General features: G+C 42.7%; 1 protein-coding gene across 7 annotated transcripts in view; it reads left to right on the top strand.

Moving 5' to 3' along the window:
- CUTC (cutC copper transporter) overlaps window positions 1-18,228 on the top strand; it is a 342,323-nt gene extending 324,095 nt beyond the window's left edge. For all 7 annotated transcript variants that reach the window (XM_086922591.1, XM_086922593.1, XM_086922596.1 and 4 more), the window contains one exon: window positions 17,385-18,228. In XM_086922591.1, the coding sequence (XP_086778717.1) occupies window positions 17,385-17,496 (112 nt within the window). In that variant the 3' untranslated portion in view covers window positions 17,497-18,228. The remainder of the gene's footprint in view (window positions 1-17,384) is intronic.
- The last annotated feature ends 219 nt before the right edge of the window (window positions 18,229-18,447 follow it).

Raw genomic sequence — 18,447 nt, 5'->3', positions numbered from 1 at the left:
TTACATTCTAGGCAGGTAGGCAATATGTTACAGATAATCATAGCAGGACAACAAAAAGAAAAATTCTAGAGGAATTTACATATTACACATCCACCACCAACTCAGGTTGTTCATTGTGACTACTTGTGTTGAATTTTACAACCATTACGCCATACATACCATCCCGGTGCTCCCTGGAAACCAACAATCATTTCAGAGCACTACGACAAGGAAGGGCGACTGAGATGTTAATGCTAGTTACCCCACGCCCGTATGGACTACGCCTTGTTCTACCTGTGTAGCAGGTTCTGCGCGCTGAGTGGCCAAATATTCTCTAAATGGAGCCCATATGTCTTTGGGTCTGGAAGAGGGAGGGGTAGTTGCAGCATACAATTCACTTTTCATGTAACATGTGGCTAAACTATTCAGCCAGCCCTTCACCAATGGCGCACGTTTCCCACCCCAGTAAATGGCAATTTCCCTTTTAGCTAGCAACATGCTGATGGCAACAAACCTACGAATTTTGGGAGGAAACAGAGCTATATACCCCAGTAAGGCAATTTCAGGTAATATCACCATCGGGACATTCACCATGCTACTTATAGAGTTATGAATTTGAACCCAGAATGCATGTGTACTCGGGCAGGTCCATGCTAGATGGGCGAAATCTGCGTTGGGGGCTTTGCATTTAGGACAGTGATGGAACCTAGACGGGTCAATTCTGTGTATTCTAGCGGTAGTAATGTATATTCTACGCAGAAATGTGAAGTGTATCAATTTGTGGCGGCTATTAATAGAAACATTTCTGGTGACTGAGCAGCAGTAGGACCATTGCTCATCTGTGATTTGAGTACCAATATCTGCCTCCAATGCAGTGCGAAGTCTATCATCGTTGACCGGGACAATTGCCACTCATGCTTTGTAAAGTTTGGATATCAGGTGTGTTCCTCGCTCGCTTTCTATTACCAAAGTTAGTGGAGTGAATGACGGGGGTTCAAGCAGAAAGTCAGGGGCTATGGTACGTAACATAGAGCGCAATCTCATGAGAATAAATTTGTCCATGAGCGTAGTGTCCGGGAATCTGGACACATCAGCGGGGTCGAATATGTGGCCCTCAGGAAATAAATCTCCCAGTTTGATGTTGAATATAGCACATGTACGTTGTACAGGAGTTTCGCCCGTGACAGGAAGCCATTTTGAATTCGGGAGTGGAAGTGCGGAGGAATAAAGGATAGGGGTGCGAGTGAGATGCTTCAGTTTCTCCCATGCCCAACTTGTCGTGGATGCCGTTTGGATGTCTTTAGGGTCTCTAGGAAAACCTATAGGCAAGATTGATGCTAATGAATCTGGAAGGACCAGATCCGCTTCAGGCCGTAAAAAAGGAATTCTGGCGACTGGGTGGTACCACGCCTGTGTAAAGCAGCACTGAGCCACCAGATAATACAACTGCATATCTGGGACACCATATCCCCCTCTATCACAGGGTAATGTCATGGTTTGCCAGCTTACCCTGGCACCCTTGTTGCCCCAAACCAATCTAATTAGATGGGAGAGAAAGGTCAAGAAGAAACGATTAGGTAGGGAAATTGGAATGTAATGAAATAAGTACAAAAATTTAGGGAGGACAACCATTTTGACGAGGGCCACTCTGCCCGCCAGAGACAGTGGATGACGAAGCCACTTGTCAACTTGTGCTTCCAGGGCAGAAATAGCTTGCCCATAATTTAGTCTGTTGAAGTGATGAGTCCAAATGTATATCAATGCCCAAATATTTAACAGAATCTGTGCACCACTCTAATGGGAACTCCAAATCCCACTCAACTGTACCTGTCGTGAGAGGAAAAATCACCTACTTGCGCCAATTGATGCTCAGCCCAGAGTATGTACCAAAACGCAGAATTTCTCTGAGGAGAGGGTCAAGATTAGTCTGTGGGTCCCGAACGTATAGGATTGTGTTGTCCGCATATAGCGATACCAACAGCGGGCCTGTATTGAACTGTAGTCCCCTATGCAGATGTTTTTCTTGAAAATGACACATTAAGGGGTCCATAGCCAGAATAAATAACAGTGTTGACAGCGGGCAGCCCTGCCTTGTACCCCGAGAAAGTGTGAAGGGAGTAGGCAGTGTTCCGTTTAGTCGTTGCCTGGCAGTCGGCTGACTATACAGTAGCGCCTTCGTAGCTACGAAGCCCACCGGCATCCCCACATCTTTGCATAATGGATATTATGAAAGGCCATTCTAAAGAGTCAAATGCTTTTTCGGTATCTAAGTGGACCGCGGTAGCTGGGATCTCAGGGCTTATTCTGTGAAGAGTACTGAATAAAGTACATAAATTGAAGGCAGTCGAGCGATGGGGAACGAAGCCAGATTGTGCCGGCGAGATTATCGATTCCATCAGTAAGGAAAGTCTAGTGGAGAGAGCCTTAGCCAGTATTTTGTAATCAAGGTTCAAAAGAGAGAGAGGGCGATACGAGCCGCACAGAAGGGGGTCTTTCCCAGGTTTAGGGAGAAGAATGATAACCACCTCTCGCAACGTGAGGGGCAAGGTCTGCCTTTCCAATGCTTCAGCATATACCTCTAGAAGTTGTGGAATCAATAAATCTTTGAAGGCTTTGTAAAAAGCTACTGTGAAGCCATCCAGGCCAGGGGCTGAAGAAGGGTTGAGGGCTGTAATGGCTTCATCTATGTCCGTCTCAGATATAGGTTCCGCAAGAAAGTCCTGCATGTATCTCTCGAGGTATACAAGAGCTACCTCAGAGAGATAAGCTTCCTGTTCTGTTCTGTCCTGTCCTGTCCCACTCTGGATGTATATATTTTCTAAACATGTGTCAAAAACGCCCCCTGGACGTCAATTAGGTCCGTGAGAAGTAGCACTGAATCCACACGCAATTGAGCTACATATGCATTTTGATAGGGAGGTCTAATCATCTGGGCGATGATCCTACCCAGGTTCTCACTTTCCCCGTATCGCAAGGCAGTCTGATATTTCCCCATAAACAGGATTTCTTTATCTGCTGTGTCTCTATAGTCAGCAAGTAACTGCAATCGCTGTTTGTCGAGTTCTGGGTTTTGCATCCGGAGTAGTCTGGAGTCCAATGTCGTGAGTTCCTGTACAATTTTTGGCAGGGTTCTAAGCAAATCATGCAGCACCCCTCATTGTTTGGATATGCATACTCCCCTTAAGTAGGCCTTAAAGCCCTCCCACAGCATTGCTGCGGAGTCCACAGAGGCGATATTGATTTAAAATGTATTCTTCGATTGCCTCCCTAAAGTAGTTATGGAATACTTCATCCTCTATGGCACGATTTGGAAACCGCTACTGCCTCTCGAAACCCTCTGGGCGGGAGACTTTCAGCGATAATAACACCGGAGAATGGTCAGAATATGTTCGCTGGAGCGTTCGGCTGGAATAGCACCAGTTAAATATATCCGGGGAAGCAAATCAATAGTCTGTTCGTGTCCACGTGTTATGGGAGCTGGTGTAGTGGGTATAGTTAGTGTGCTGAGGGCTAAGGGCTCGACCGTTATCTATTAAAGAGAATTGTTCTTTTAGGGAGGCCAAAACTTTTCATGCGCGGGGTTTCGGGTCCGGTGCGCTGGAGGTACTATCTAAGGTAGGATCAGGCACAACATTAAAATCTCCCCCAAGCAATAGGAAGGTCGGGCCGATGTGTAGAAGGAGGGAAAGCAGGGAGTATTAAAAGTCTGGGGAGTCAATATTAGGGCCATAAATGCAAACTAACCTAACCTTGTGACCCATCTACGGGCCCATTACTATCATGTATCTGCCCTCACTATCCCTGGTCTCAGAATGAAAGCAAAAGGGGACCTTTTTGTGCATAAGGATGGCCGTACCCCTAGCATAGTTGCTATAGTTGGCAAAATATCTATGAGTACCACAACTCAAAGCAAAGCGATTTTGATCAGTTTTGGCCAGGTGGGTCTCCTGATGGAAGGCAATGTCAATTCTGTGTCAAAGAAAGTAATGAAGAACTTGACGTTTCTTATGAGTGTCATTTAAGCCACAAATATTCCATGTCACTACTACCAACTCTGAGGGGGCAGAGTTATGTCCTATCTTAGCCATGTAAATACTGACATTGCAAATCTGTCTTGCAACATTCGATCTTGCCTAACATACCTGAGCGCATTAGACTGAATAAATAGCACAATAACAATGAGCGATAACCAAACCCCTCCCACCACCCCCCACCTAGCCTCCGGACTCTTACTGAGAGGCAATCCCCAGCCTGCTGAATAAGAACAATGCTCCAAGTGGAACAGAATTACCAAAAACAAATCTTGTCAAAGGTTCAAAACTGTATCAGAAAACATTTATACGGTGTTCACCGGGGGATGGGGGGGGGGCAACGTCTCGGCCGCCATAAGGCAATAAGCTAAGCGCAGAATAAATTTGTTCCATATACTTAAACATCAGTTGATGACAAAAACCTGTAGAAGGATTCAACCATGTCCTGTGCCTGAGAAAAGCTCCATACTTGCGTCCGATCCGCTCCGTGGTGGTGAGAGTCTATGTTCGTTGTTAGAGCGGGTGTTATTAGCCTTAAACTTGTGGCAGAACTGCTGCGCTTCAGCGGAACTGTCGAATATGCGGGACTTGCAGTTGAAGTCTACTCTGAGCCGTGCGGTATACAACATGCCCTACTTCAGTCCAAGATTCCTCAGTGTAGCTTTCACCCCATTGAATTTCCTTCTGGCTTCCTGCACCATAATTGTGAAATCCGGGAAAAGTGATAGTTTGGAGCCCTGCCATATTGTTTGGCCACGTTCACGTGCCAGACGAAGTGCAGTGTCTCGATCCCTAAAGTTCATAATGTGGGCTATGATTGGTCGAGGCGGGCAACCATGATTTGGTCTAAGTCCCAGAGACCGATGCACGCGTTCCACCACAAAAGCAACTGTAAATGTGTCTCTGCCAAAGAGATCAATTAGGACCGTTTCCACAAAGGTGTCCATGCGGCCAGTGGCAGTGGATTCCGGCACGCCAAGAATGCGCACATTGTTTTGGCGGCTGCGCGATTCCAAGTCCTCGTTTTTGATAGCGACCTCTTTTAGGATTCGTTCAACACGATCAAGCCTCTTAAGCGACTGTGTGGTGCCATCTTTGAGATCTGAGGTGCGAGATTCCACAACATCTAGGCGTCTATCATTGCTTGAATCTTGACCCCCATGTCTGCCATGTGTTTGTCCAAGGAATCAAACCTCACATCCAGCACCCTAAAGCCAGCACACATTTCTTGCAGGAGAGAGCTCATTTGGGTGGAGGATTCTTCAGTAGCGGACTTTTTCTGTCCCCCCTCCGCCATATCGCTAGATTGCCCTTGTACTGTGTCAGACACTTTATCGAATGTAAGTAGGCGCTGTTTCGGGTCTTTGCGGCCCATGCCGCAGTCTGGCATACAACGCAGGACTAGAGTTGCAGGTGAAGGAGAGCGGGAATTGTAGGCAAAGTAAAAGATGAATACCTAACCACTGGGAACAATGTCACTTTTTCCTGCGCTGCACAATGGAGGATTGTATGAGGCAAGCTGACGGTATGCCAGGACTGAGAGCAAGCAGAGTGTTCCAGACTGCAGGAATCATGCCACTCGTGCACGAGGACTACACAGACATAATGAGGTCTTGCAATGCCTGTAGATTAAAGGATAATCCAATGCTGTCGATACAAGCCACAGACAGGTGCTTGGTGACTGAATGCAAAAGGGGGGTGCAGCCCGCTGTTGGCGGCACGTGCCGCAGTGACAATTGGAGCCAACGCGGGCGCTCAACTGTTGAACAAAAGGGCAAGTGCTGCAAGGGGGCTGAGCCGAGCGCCGACGTAATTACTCGCGGAGCGGCCCCGTGGGCACCCACTGCAGGATGCACGCTCCGGCCCGATAGGGCAGGAGAGTACGCCCGGGGGCCCTGTCCCCGCCAGCCAATGCCCGAATGCAGTATACCGCACAGGGGGCCGCTCCAGTACAAGTCCGTGGGAGGCCAACGGACCCCCTGCTAGTGTTGCACCGGGATCGCCGGTGCTCAGCCGATCAGTGCCACAACCCGCCCCTGCCAACTCATGGCATACGCTCACTCTGTGCCCCGCCAAACGCTCCACATTGGCTGCCTCACCGCCAGGTTTCCACCGATTACGAAGGAGCCGCCATTTTGGAGTCACAGGATGAGGCACCATATGCGTCGAAACTTCCCCATGTAGGCACAGTATCGGAGCGCCACAGAGCTCTGAGGGATCAGGGAGCCCAGCGCATCGTCAGACAACGCAATTTAGGCTTTTGGGCGACGCTGGAGAGCAGGACGATGATGAATTGCACAAGCGGCCGGAGGAGCTTCAGAGCCGCACAGCCATCTTGGTCTGCGGCTTGGCCACGCCCCCCAAGTCTCACTACATATATATTATCTGTATCCAGGAACCATGGCAAGTGACTTCCTTCCATATTGAGAGCTTTTATTCCCTGTTTGTCCCAGCTATTCTGTCCCAGGCAGGCCGAGCAAAAGACAGTCATGACCTGAAGATCTATCACACCCTCCCCCTAGTAGCAATTTGTGTGGTTGAAATTTAAGGGAGGGTGTGATGTCATTGTTGTTAATTACTATAATAACGTATTTGATTCAACACATGCTGAGGTAGATAGAACTCTAGAAATCGACCTTGATGCATTTCTTTCGCACTTCAAGTCTGTTTGTCCAATAGAATGGGCCAGAGATTTTAATATTAAAAGATTTTGTTACTCTCATGGGCCAATGTGTGGTCCCACTAACTGGACTCATGAGGAGGTACTACAGTTCCGACATAGTGAGTATGGGGATTGTCTGAATACCATGCTCTACAAGTACGATCTATTACTGTTGGAAGAATTTAACAGTTGAGCACTCTTCAGGTACGCACGTATATAGGTGGGGATAATCATTCCACGATTTACCACATTTTGATAAGTTAAACTCTTGAACAGCTGGTCGCTAATATCAAAGTCAGACAAACAATAGCTAGCGATCACCAACCGATCAGGTGGTCAGGAATTGACCCTGTGTGCATATGACCCAAGCCTTCAACGAGTTTGACACACACTCACCCCCTGAGGTAGATATTGACATCTTGGTCTTAGCTTTTGTGCAGGTTACTGTGGTCCTCAACTCCCTTTTAGTACATCTGGCAACAATAGGTTCCCAGACTAGACAAGGATGGTTTAGTCAAGAATGTATGCAGGTTCTTATAAAACAATTGAGGGTTGCATTACACCACATCCCAAGACATCCTACATCTGTCAAATTATTAAGTTGGCAGTATAATGAGGCCTTACTAGTCAGGAAGGCGAAGCTGAGGGATAAGGCATGGCTAATCTAGTGCAGGCTACTGAAAACGGTTTCATCACGGTTTTGGAGGACTGTTAATACCTCTTTTTTGAAGGATGATTCCAGCCCTGCCATCCCATCATTTGTCCATTCACAAGCTTGAGTTGATCACTTTGAGAAATGTTTGACTCCGCATTACTCAACGACCCATGTCGTTTATTAATTGTCGTGAATATTTGGGTCTGGAGTTCTATTCCCACTAGTACCCTGCCCATGGTATTAACATTAGATGAAATATTGATCGTGATGCATAAGTGCGCTAAAGGAAAAGCCTCAGGACCCAGTGGGGGTCGATCTCTATATAGGCTCAGCTCAGTTGTGGACCCCAATATTAACCCTCGTTTTTAATGTGGCAACAAAGGGTGATTTTTCCTCTTCCAGGGCTGAGCCTATCATAGTGCCTATATATAAGAAAGGTGATAGACCAGATCTGAAATGTTACCGTCCCATTTCCCTCCTGAATTCTTCTGCAGAACTCCTGGGCAGAGTTGTTCTTAGGAGACTTGAGGACTGGGCAACTGATAATTCCATTCTGTCTGAAGCCCAGTATAGGTTCCAGAAGGGCTTGCTGATCTCACAAGCACGTTTGGTCTAGTGGACCGTATTATATTGTGGCCTTCTCTGTTATCTTACTGAGCCCCGTAGAAATTGTTAGCCTCCTTGACCAGCTTTAGGAAAACCTCTCAACGTAAGTTGGATTTTCCCCTGTCAGCGAATTGATGCCTTATATTTGAATTAAGCAAGGCAGCTGACTTTGGAGCACAGGTTTCACGGTTCGAAATCTCCGGCTCCGGCGGCAGCACAGCTCAGCACCATGTGACTCTGGGCAATAGCTCACTTAATTTCCACGACGGCCCCCAGCGCCTTGAGACCCGTAAGGGTGAGTAGTTCGTGCTTTACAAATACAGATTTACATTTACATTATGACACAGGTGTGTATTGTCCCCCTTTTCATTTTCTGTATTGATAAATGGGGTTGATGACATGCTATAATTCCAGCAGGCTAACGCTCCTTTATGATGCCGACGCAGTCCTCATGTCAAGGACCGCAGTTCGGTTGCAGAGATTGATGGGTTCCTTTGCAGATTTTATGAACTCTAGGAAACTAAATATGAATAAGGCAAGACATTTATAATAAAAAAAAAAAAATATGTAAGATCCTTTTACCTCGAAGGTGTATGGATAGCTATGGTTAACTACTTTTGCTACTTGGGAGTTCTTTTTTTGGTAAGGGCTCATGAACTGATCACATTTATACCGACCGGTTGAAGAAGAAAATAGTTAGCAAAGGGATGTTTAGAGTAACTAGTAGTCTTGGTAGTCGGCCAATCACTACTAGGACATGTAAATTATAAAAGTACATATCCTACATTTTAAATAGACTGCACCCGTCCCTCTGGGCTTTTCAGGGGCAGTCCAAGGTGAAGGAAGTGACCCGACTACGGTCAGTCACGACCACCTCTCCGCCTTCCCAATAAATGAAGAGTTTGTCAGAAGACAGTAGAGAATACAAGCCAACTAGTTTATTAGCAATACGCTGCAGCAGAGCCCAGTCTGACCAGTCTCCTAAGATGACTGCCAAGGGACTGAGCCCCGTCCACAAGGTAACACATAATATAAATTTCCAACACCTCTAGAGTCCAGCCCAAACTGGAATCTTCCAGCACAGACCATGGTGAACAAGGAAGGCAAATATGGATGAGCCATGGCACAAAGCTGGGTACATGCTATCTCGACCCCAAGGCCCCTTGGCCGTTGCCTACCATTCTAAAATATGGAAACGGGTCTATGTAACAGCAAAGGTATGCAACAATAGATAGTACATTCATTAGTGCAGCGGTTCTAATTCCGTCCCGGCCAATATAGCAGCCTGGGTAGATGCAATTCTGTGGTCCTATTCTGTAGTTTTTGAACACCTTGTGAATTGCCCCCCCAAAAAACGGGACAGAATTAGAACAGGCTGTAAGGTCAGACGCTCTAGATACTAGTGATACAGCCCTGATGAAGTCGCGGGTGACCCACCCAGTCAGCAAAGAAACACGTGTTGGCGGGAACAACTGGAATAAAGAGAAAAAAAGACTGAGAAGAATTACTGTTGCTGTGGTGTATATTTAATGTCATAAACATAATACAATTGGTTTATGTGTGCTAGGACATTGCAACAATTAATGCTGAACAAAGAATACTATCTCGCTGTGACGTCTCAGTAACTATACCTGTGAATGACTCAAACTCATGACTCATTGCATTTTCTTAAGCTAGAAACTGTAGGGCATAATTATTATGTGGCTCTCATAAGACATTGTTTTACTCGTAACATGTTTTATTATATTGTCCAGTGCTAGAAGATGCTGCTATTCCTATTGGAGTTGTTGTTGAGTTAGATTTTCTGGTTCTACTGAAAGAAGTATGTTGTTGCACAGTCTTGACAAGAGTAAGAATAGCTTGTATCTGTGCATAGCTTGCGGGCTTTGACGTTGTTATTACAGATGTAGTGATTTTAGTGGAATGATGATTTAGCCAGATCCGAAAATGTTGGAATTACACTTATTCTAGCGTTGCACAAATTATTTAGCCTAGCCATTTCTCTCTCCTCTTCTTCTATGTCTAACTCCACTGTGTTTTGAGGTGAATTTAAAGTGGTTGTACCTATAAGTAATAACAATACTATTAATGTTATTGGATATATATAATGTATATATATTTATTTTTTTAAACTTCATAGTTCATTCAATCTTCATTGCATAATTTTATAAAAAAATAAATTCCTATTGACTCATTCATTGTCTCAGAATTAAGGTATAGGGGGTCTGAATTACTAAACAGTTTTGCAGTTCCAAAGATCAAATTGGAGCCTTTGCGACCGAAAATTGGCATTTATAATTTATGAAAAACCTATATATATATATATATATATATATAACCGAGGGAATGTTAAAAAATAATTCATTGCATTTAATAATACATTTAAAATTCTTACCTGAAACAGTGGACACGGGCAAGGGGGTGTCAATTGCAGCAATATCAGAGATTCATTGTGCCTGAAATGTAGACTAAATGAGTTGCTCTATTGTTGGTGGAGGTTCTGTGCTGCTCCTTCCAGTAGCTGAAGCTTGGTGTCATCTTAAAGCCAATCTTTATTTAGTACAATACTGCACATCGTATCTGCGTTTTTGTATCTCCTAGATACTTCGGAAGCAACACCGACTGTGTTAACTCTGTAATTAATTTGTGTCCATATCCTCCTCTTTGCTCCATCTGGGACTGACAGGCAGTATTATCCAAATGTATTGGTCATGATTCTGTACCCACTCCAGAACTAATATCTCATCTTCCTTGTCACTAAACATTCTTTTTCTGTTCCTGCCACTGTTTTGTCCCCCAGTTGGAGTACCACTCGCTATTTTCTTACTCCATAGATTCAGACCTTCTTTCCAGCTCTGCTTTGCTCTTCACTAAAAGTGAAAGAAAAGTAACACAACTTTCTAGCTGTACTGATGTCATCCGTAGCTACCAATGCGACAGTCGTAATTTGAGAATCATAACGAATCGCAAACTACAATTCAGTATTTTGAAATATTTAAATTATAAGAAATCGCTAAATTAATGAACCAATTATTGATATGTAACATTTAACTATTCCTTAATAGAAGGTCCTTAAAATTTACTGTTGGTATTTTCATACATCCGCCCCTTAGTTACCATCTATCTTGCAGTCTTCCAGGTGATCTTCCTGTGATGAACTACAAAAGGGCTAGATTCTGGATCCAAATCCTTTGAGTTCACTGACAAAATATCGACCCTCAAAATATCCCCATATCAAAATATTGTGACCAAAATATCGATGTCCAAAATATTGTCACTACACTTATAATGGTAAGTACAGAAATTTTTGGGGGGGAAATCGTTGTAAGAAATATTATTGTGTTAAACATCATTATTTAAATATATATAAATTAAAATAATAAATATTAAGTATATTAAATAGCAACATTAGTTTTAAAACAAAATGGATTCAACAATATATATTTTACCAAATATAACAAATAAGCTTAATAAAAAAAGTTAAACACATATATAACAATTAATATAGATTTACCTTTATTTACTTAAAAACAAATTAATAATTAAAATGTATATTATAATTTCAAAATGTCTAATATAACATTTAACATATTTATATAAAATAAGATATCATCTATTTTTAAACCATACAAATTAAATTTAAAAAGTTAACAACTTAAAATTGAGTAAAAATATTTTACACATTAAAAACATTATTATTTGTAAATATTATAATTTTAAATAAACAAAAACAGGATATAAAGGATTACAATATAAAATCAATTATAAAATGTCATACATATACTATTTCCACTACAATTTATACAAAACTACACATACTATCATAGTAAATATATAAAATATATAAATAATTTACTACTCCCACATCACGCAACACAAAAATAATAAAACTGGGTACAATTTACAAATCTTTCTCTAGTAAATGCAACAGTAGGGAAGGTGTTGGATTGCGGAGGAGTACAATTTACTAATCCCACTCGTCAGTGCAACATTAAAAACAAATAAAATATCTTGAACATAATGAAAATATTTCAGAAACAAAATAAAAAGGAAAATATAAATATGTCCAAAAAACTACAAATATATTAAATATTAAAAATAAAAAAATTACAATCTTAAATATATATCACACATAAATAAAAATATTATAAATAAAATACAAAAATAATTTTCATACAAAAAAATATGTTTCTTTGGAAATTATTTATTTACATACATTTAATTTTGTTACTTCCCACACTATAACCCCACAAAACTCTCAACCTGCACCTAAAACTTGACTTTAAAAAGCAATATATTTACACTATAAGTATAAATATTTATCTACAAACTATCATTAATTAAATATTATTCATTAATTACTGTACTTCCCACAATAGACCCCCCACAAAACATGCACAACATAACTCGTAAACTTCAACAGAAAATTATTTACACAATTAACATAATAATAAATAATATTAACTAAAATAATGAATTACTTTAAAATAATTTACTTCTCACCCCATACCCCCACAAAACCCACAACCTGCTTCTAAAAGATTTTTTAAAAATGATATTGCACAGTAAACATAATTATTAGTTAAATATTATTAATTAGAAGCGTAATATTCATTCATTAAAATTAACTCCCCACCCTTTATCCCTATACAACCCGCACCCCAAAAAAATGATTACACAATTAACATAATTATCAATTGACAACTAATTATTATAAATTACTTCCCACCCTTTACCCCTATAAACTTCACAACCTGCACATAAAATTGACATTAAAAAAATGAATTGCACAATAATATAATTAAATATCAAGAAAATAAATAATGGTAAATAAAAAACAATCATTAATGTGTTATAATTAAATTACTTCCCACCCTATGCCCATATAAACCCACAACCCGCTACTTCACTAAGAATCACAAAAAATGCTTTAATTAAATGTAATAACTACTAAAAATGTAGCAAATATATTAAAAACATTAATAGGTATACAAAATATTGACATCATATATATTTTAAAATACATAGCAATAATGAAAAAACTATATTTTAAACAACTATTTTTGCAAACGATATTAATGATTTAAAAATTTTAATAATCTAAATTACTTACCTGAAAATCGATATTCTTGACAATGATATTCTTGCTTATGATATTGCCATATCACGCTATTTTGGCTGCAATATTTTGGTATGCCGATAAAAAAAATGTGTCTAAATACCAATCCTTTGCACCACCCTGGAAGTAGTCAAACCGCAATTTGCCGTTCAGGAGACAGGAACACTCAGTTCACTTACCAAGGGCCTCATTAGGATGGCGGGCGGACTTTGCCCGCCCGCCATCCCATCGGAAAGAGGGACCGCCCGCCTTAAGGGTGGGGGTCCCGATGTTGGCATTAGGATGCGCCCGCAGGACGGTCTTTCCGTTCGCCGAGGTCCCCCCCCCCCCCCCCGCCATACTAATATGGTGAGGGGGGGGGGGGAACGAGTGTGGATATCGGGCGAATTGCCCCCGCCAGGCTGGCAGTGGCTACTGCCAGCCTGGCGTGGGCAATCCGCCCGACTTCGTAATGGGCCCCCTAGTCTTCAAGGAGGTCAAACTGAATGTATTGAAAGGTAGGCAGCCAAATGTCATCTCAAAAGATTACGTAGCCCGTGATCGTGCAGGACTGGGTCTTCACAAATTCTAGCTCCACAGTAGACTTCAGGAGGTCAAAAGGTTTGGCCAAATAATTCTTATGAACCACATTTTTCTTTGCCTTGAGCTCCTCCCCGTCATCCTCAACTTGGGAACACCTATGAGAAAAGTAGTCCTATAAATCTGCACTTGCTGAGTCAGAACATTATTCAACGATACATTTTGTCAAGATTCGAGATTTAGAGCCATACAGGGCCTTTGAGAGTTTATTCAACGAGGGTTTGGATTATATTTTTAGTTACCATGGAATGGGAGTCAAAATAACTGTAAACCTGATCCAGGTGCTTCCTACCAATTCATTCTGCACCCCGCCAAGGCTTTTAGTAGTGAGAAAGTGTGTCCTGCAACTTGGTGTATTGTCTGACTGCCAGTGACTTGGGGGAGGGGGAGGTTCTAAACTGGAACACGTCTCCCAAGCCTGCTGATGTTATTGTTACTGTACTGCCACCATTATGAGTTGTGTATCATTGTTAAAAGTAGAGTGTATTGTTCACCCCCTTCTCAACCCAAGTCTAAGAGCCCTTTATGGTCTGTAGACCCTTGTCTGATGCTACAGTTGTGGGTAAAAATAAAGAAGTACATCAGAAGTCAGTGTTAATTCAAGCCTATGCATGAGTATGCACACTTGACACAATCCTGGTAAAGCCTCATGCTGCTGCACAGCATGCATCTTCTCTGCTGGGAACAGGGAAGCAGGGAAGGTGGGACATGAGGGAGGAGGAACACATGCTCACCACTCTGTGACCTAGTCATGTGGCATCATGGGAGCCCATGTAATTACTTCTAAGGTCAGCTATGGTTACTTTGCTCTTCTGCCTACTCATGCATATTCCAAAAACTTTCCAACACATTTTCACAAAGCATCAGACAGCCTCCCTCCCGTCTCCTTTTTGAGAAATCTCTAAAACGTACCTGATTAGAGAGCACCTGCTCAAAGATAATGTGTGTGAATTCTAGACTGCTCAATGTCCTCTCACTTATTCACCTCCTGTGTTAATCCAGAAATGTTCAGTCACACTATGTATTTCTAAGATACCCAAGCCTTTCGGAGCTATTTTACCTTCTCCTTCTGTGGGCTTGAATGATTAGTTCCACAGTAGAAGTCACAATGGCCAAAGCCGCAAAGAGTCAGGCAAACCATATATTTAAGAAATAAAGATCCTAAAAGGTTCAAACTAAGGGCTTGATTATGATAGCGGTGAATCCGCCACCAGAAGGCTGCCGGTGGCGGGTTCACTGCTATTGTAAGGCCAATTACCGCCCGCCAGGTTTGGATTGCGGTCGGTGTGCCTGTCAGGTGGAAATCTCGTCCGCCACAGGTCCGACAGAGGCAATCGTTACGATTACCTGTCGAACCACGCCGCATCCACAGAATGGTGGCGGTGCCTAGCAGACACCGTCCGCCAAATTAGGATGTTGGATCCCCGCCAGCCTTTTCATGGCGGTTCAACCGCCATGGAAAGGCTGGCAGAGATGTACTTTGGGGGCACAAGGAGGGCCATTGCGGGCCCTCCTTGTGCATGGGCAGTTGGTGTGTGCACTTGGGGGCCACCTATGGTGCCCACCTACATTTCCCTGCACCATGTGGCAGGTACTGCTTAGTGCCTGCCACGTAGTGCAGGGAAATGTAAACAGTGCTTTTTTGACATTGCTAAACAGTGCTTTTTAACATTGCGGCGGGTGCTGCAGCCAGCAGCACCCGCTGCAATGTTAAACATGCCGTTTGCGGCAGCTATGGTGGCGGGCACATCCTAGTTTCATTTGCGGGACCACCGCCTTATAGGCGGGCGGTCCCCATCCACAGGACAATCGCGAAGGGCAGAAATCCGTCCACCATCATAATCTCCCCCTAAGTTAGCTTTATTTATTAAGAAAAAACATCACAATGAAAAGATTGCATATGGGGATCGACAATAATAGATAGCCTGTGCAATTGGAACGCACTGGAAAATTTAATCTGTGTTATCCTATGGGTCCTAGATGTCAATTGTAAGAAGCTGACTTGATGCACATGGTGTGGGCATACCCCAGTATAAGGGGGTTTTGGGATTCTGTCAGGCGACACATCTTAGCAGTCACGCAAAAAGACATAGGAAATAATGTAGAGGCATGTATCTTCGATTTACGCAAACAATTGACTAAACACAAGGTGCGAAATAGATTCACGGATCTCGCCCTAATAATGGCCTAAAGAGCCATCACTATGAGATGGAAATTAATGAAACGCCCACGGAATATACTTTGCACACTGAACTGGTTAGATGGGGCAGTGCCGAAAGTGCTGCAATACGGAGGGAGGAATCCAGAGTCCTACGTAAGAACCCAATTGCCATGGAATGGGATATCATGCTAGAAGCCCTGAAAGCTCTTGATTTAGACCCTAGTACTCCTACCCTTAACGCACAACAATAACTTAACAATATAACTTGAATAATATGAATTCATATTGACGTTTTGACTCAACACGTGACTGCTATTTTCTTTACAGGAATAGTTTCTATGCTGATGCTTGGGCAATGTAAAAACACTCATAATTATTTATTCCTCCAGAACAGTTGGGGGGGGGGGGGTGTTTATGATGGCTACGGACTACTGTAATGATGGTCATGTTGTGTACTGTCTCGACATTGGCAACTGCATGTTGTAGATGTTGTCTTGTTAGCACCGTTAATATTTGATACGCACAGTATTGTACAGCTGTATCTTCTAATTTGTGATACTACTCTTTGATTTCATCCCAAAGCATGCCTAGCCATTGTGCCTGTTTAATGAAAAATCAATAAAATCTGTTTAAAAAAATGTTAACCAAATAGAGATGCCAATGAATCCGAAAAATGTGTGCCCTCTGTGGTTTACCGAGGATCGACCCAGGCACCCTGGATGGCTGACCCATGAGTGAACATGGTCAGATAGATTGATTGATTGTTGGGCCATTCCAAGTTTCTACTTATGGATTTAGAAACTTTTCTAGAGTTTGAAAGTCTTAATCAGTGCAACGTTTAAAGAATATGTGAGGATGGATACAAGGAGTAAGTGGTTCCGCTATTGCACTGAACTTCCAGGCTAAATCTCTTAGTGAGGGAAAAATACTTAGGGATCTATTATAATGGCGGGCAGATCGCCACCACCCGTATAGCGGTGGCGATCCGCCAGCCATTATTTATCGCCTGCCTCCCATTTCCCCCCGCCATATTAGTATGGTTGGGGGACCCCGGTGGAAGGAAAGACCGTCCGCCATTTTTCCGCTGGTCAAACAGGTGACCGGGCGGAAAAGGGGCTTGATATGGTGGTGGTGTCTGCAAGACACCGCCATCCATATCAAGATGCAGGCAGTGATGTGCCTTTTGATTGCCGCCATGGAAAGGCATGCAGAGTCTGCATATGCACAAATGCCTTTTTTACATTGCGCGGGTGCTGCTTTAAGAACCGCCCGCCACAATGTAAAAAATGCGGGATGCGCCCGCCAGTGTGGCGGTGCATCCTTATTGGTTTTGCGAGACCGCCGCACTCATAGCGGTTACGACGGCGGTCGTAATAGACCCCAAAGTTGTCATTATCTTGTGACAAAGGTCAAACTGCATGTTCTAATGTACTTCTGTTTAATCAATGTCTATTTAAACCAGACTATAATCTGTTATTTGTTCACCTCAGTGTATGTTATTTATCCGGCTTGTCTAAAACGGGTCCTTAATACAGGAACATTTGACAAAATAAATGCATTAAACAATAATTCCTGCTTTTATTCTTTAATAGAAACCCCTGTGTTTCCATGGGCTCCTCACTTCCTGCGACAGAATATTCCACAAAGGTAACTGACCTGGCAAAGGTGAGAACCTTAAATGCTATAGCAAAGAATATCCTGTAGACCGCTGCTTCTGAGAGTTGCAGTACCGAAGTGCAAGCAGTCCAGATACATGGATGGCTCAAAGAAGCTACGCTCACTGTGGAATGAAGTCTGGTTGCAGACATTTCAACCTGGCAAAGCTCAGATGAAAGACTGATTGACAAGGAGGAAGATAAAGTTCAGTTGGTGGCTCAGGCAGATTCCTTATTCAATTGACTGACAGCGAGGAAGAGGGAACTTGGATCCTGATCCACCTGAAGGCAAGTGAAGCTCAGCAGAGCAGCGCTTCAGTGTAAGACTGGGTTGACATGCGGGGCTTAGGTTCAGTTGGCAAAACAAATCGATAGGACTCTGGTTCCTGTAAAAACATACTGCTTGAATGTGAGGGTTTGAGTTCCTCATCCCCATCGATTTATATCCTGGGGAGAGACTGGGTGTGGTAGATACCGGACTGTTAATAATATTATCAGCTGACACTTTGAAATACTCTGCAGTTGTCCTGTCATGCTCCAGCTAGCAGTCAAATAAGCTAGACTTTGAACTTTCAGAAGGAAACCAATCTTTATTGCTAGCAATCTTTTATACTGTTGATGTGAAATTAAGATCTCCTTCGAAACAGTTCATCAGCAATGCATTGCACTTACCACTGTGTAAGGGTTGAAATTGTGATCCTACATTGTGAAAACTAATATTGTTCCACCAGCTTAGGAACCTTGCAAATCAAATTGTCAATAAAAGTTCGTTTTAACTGTTTCAAGTTTTCTCTTGTTTTTCTCACTTAGTTTCTGGAGTTGGTACCACTGCTACCACTGACTGTTAAATATGAAATATTCAATTATAGCTGTTTGGAAGAGACGTACCAACTAGATATTTTCTTTAATGATTGCAACCATATTTTTTATTTTTTCCTGCACAGCGCTTGAGCTGTGCTTGCGGAATCTCTTGTAAATAAAAAATGGACTTAGAGTACAC

This window comes from Lissotriton vulgaris, chromosome 5, assembly GCF_964263255.1.
Source record: "Lissotriton vulgaris chromosome 5, aLisVul1.2, whole genome shotgun sequence".
In the NCBI taxonomy this organism is placed as follows: domain Eukaryota; kingdom Metazoa; phylum Chordata; class Amphibia; order Caudata; family Salamandridae; genus Lissotriton; species Lissotriton vulgaris.
Note: the sequence above shows the minus strand (reverse complement) of the source record. Positions and strands in the feature narration are given on the sequence as shown.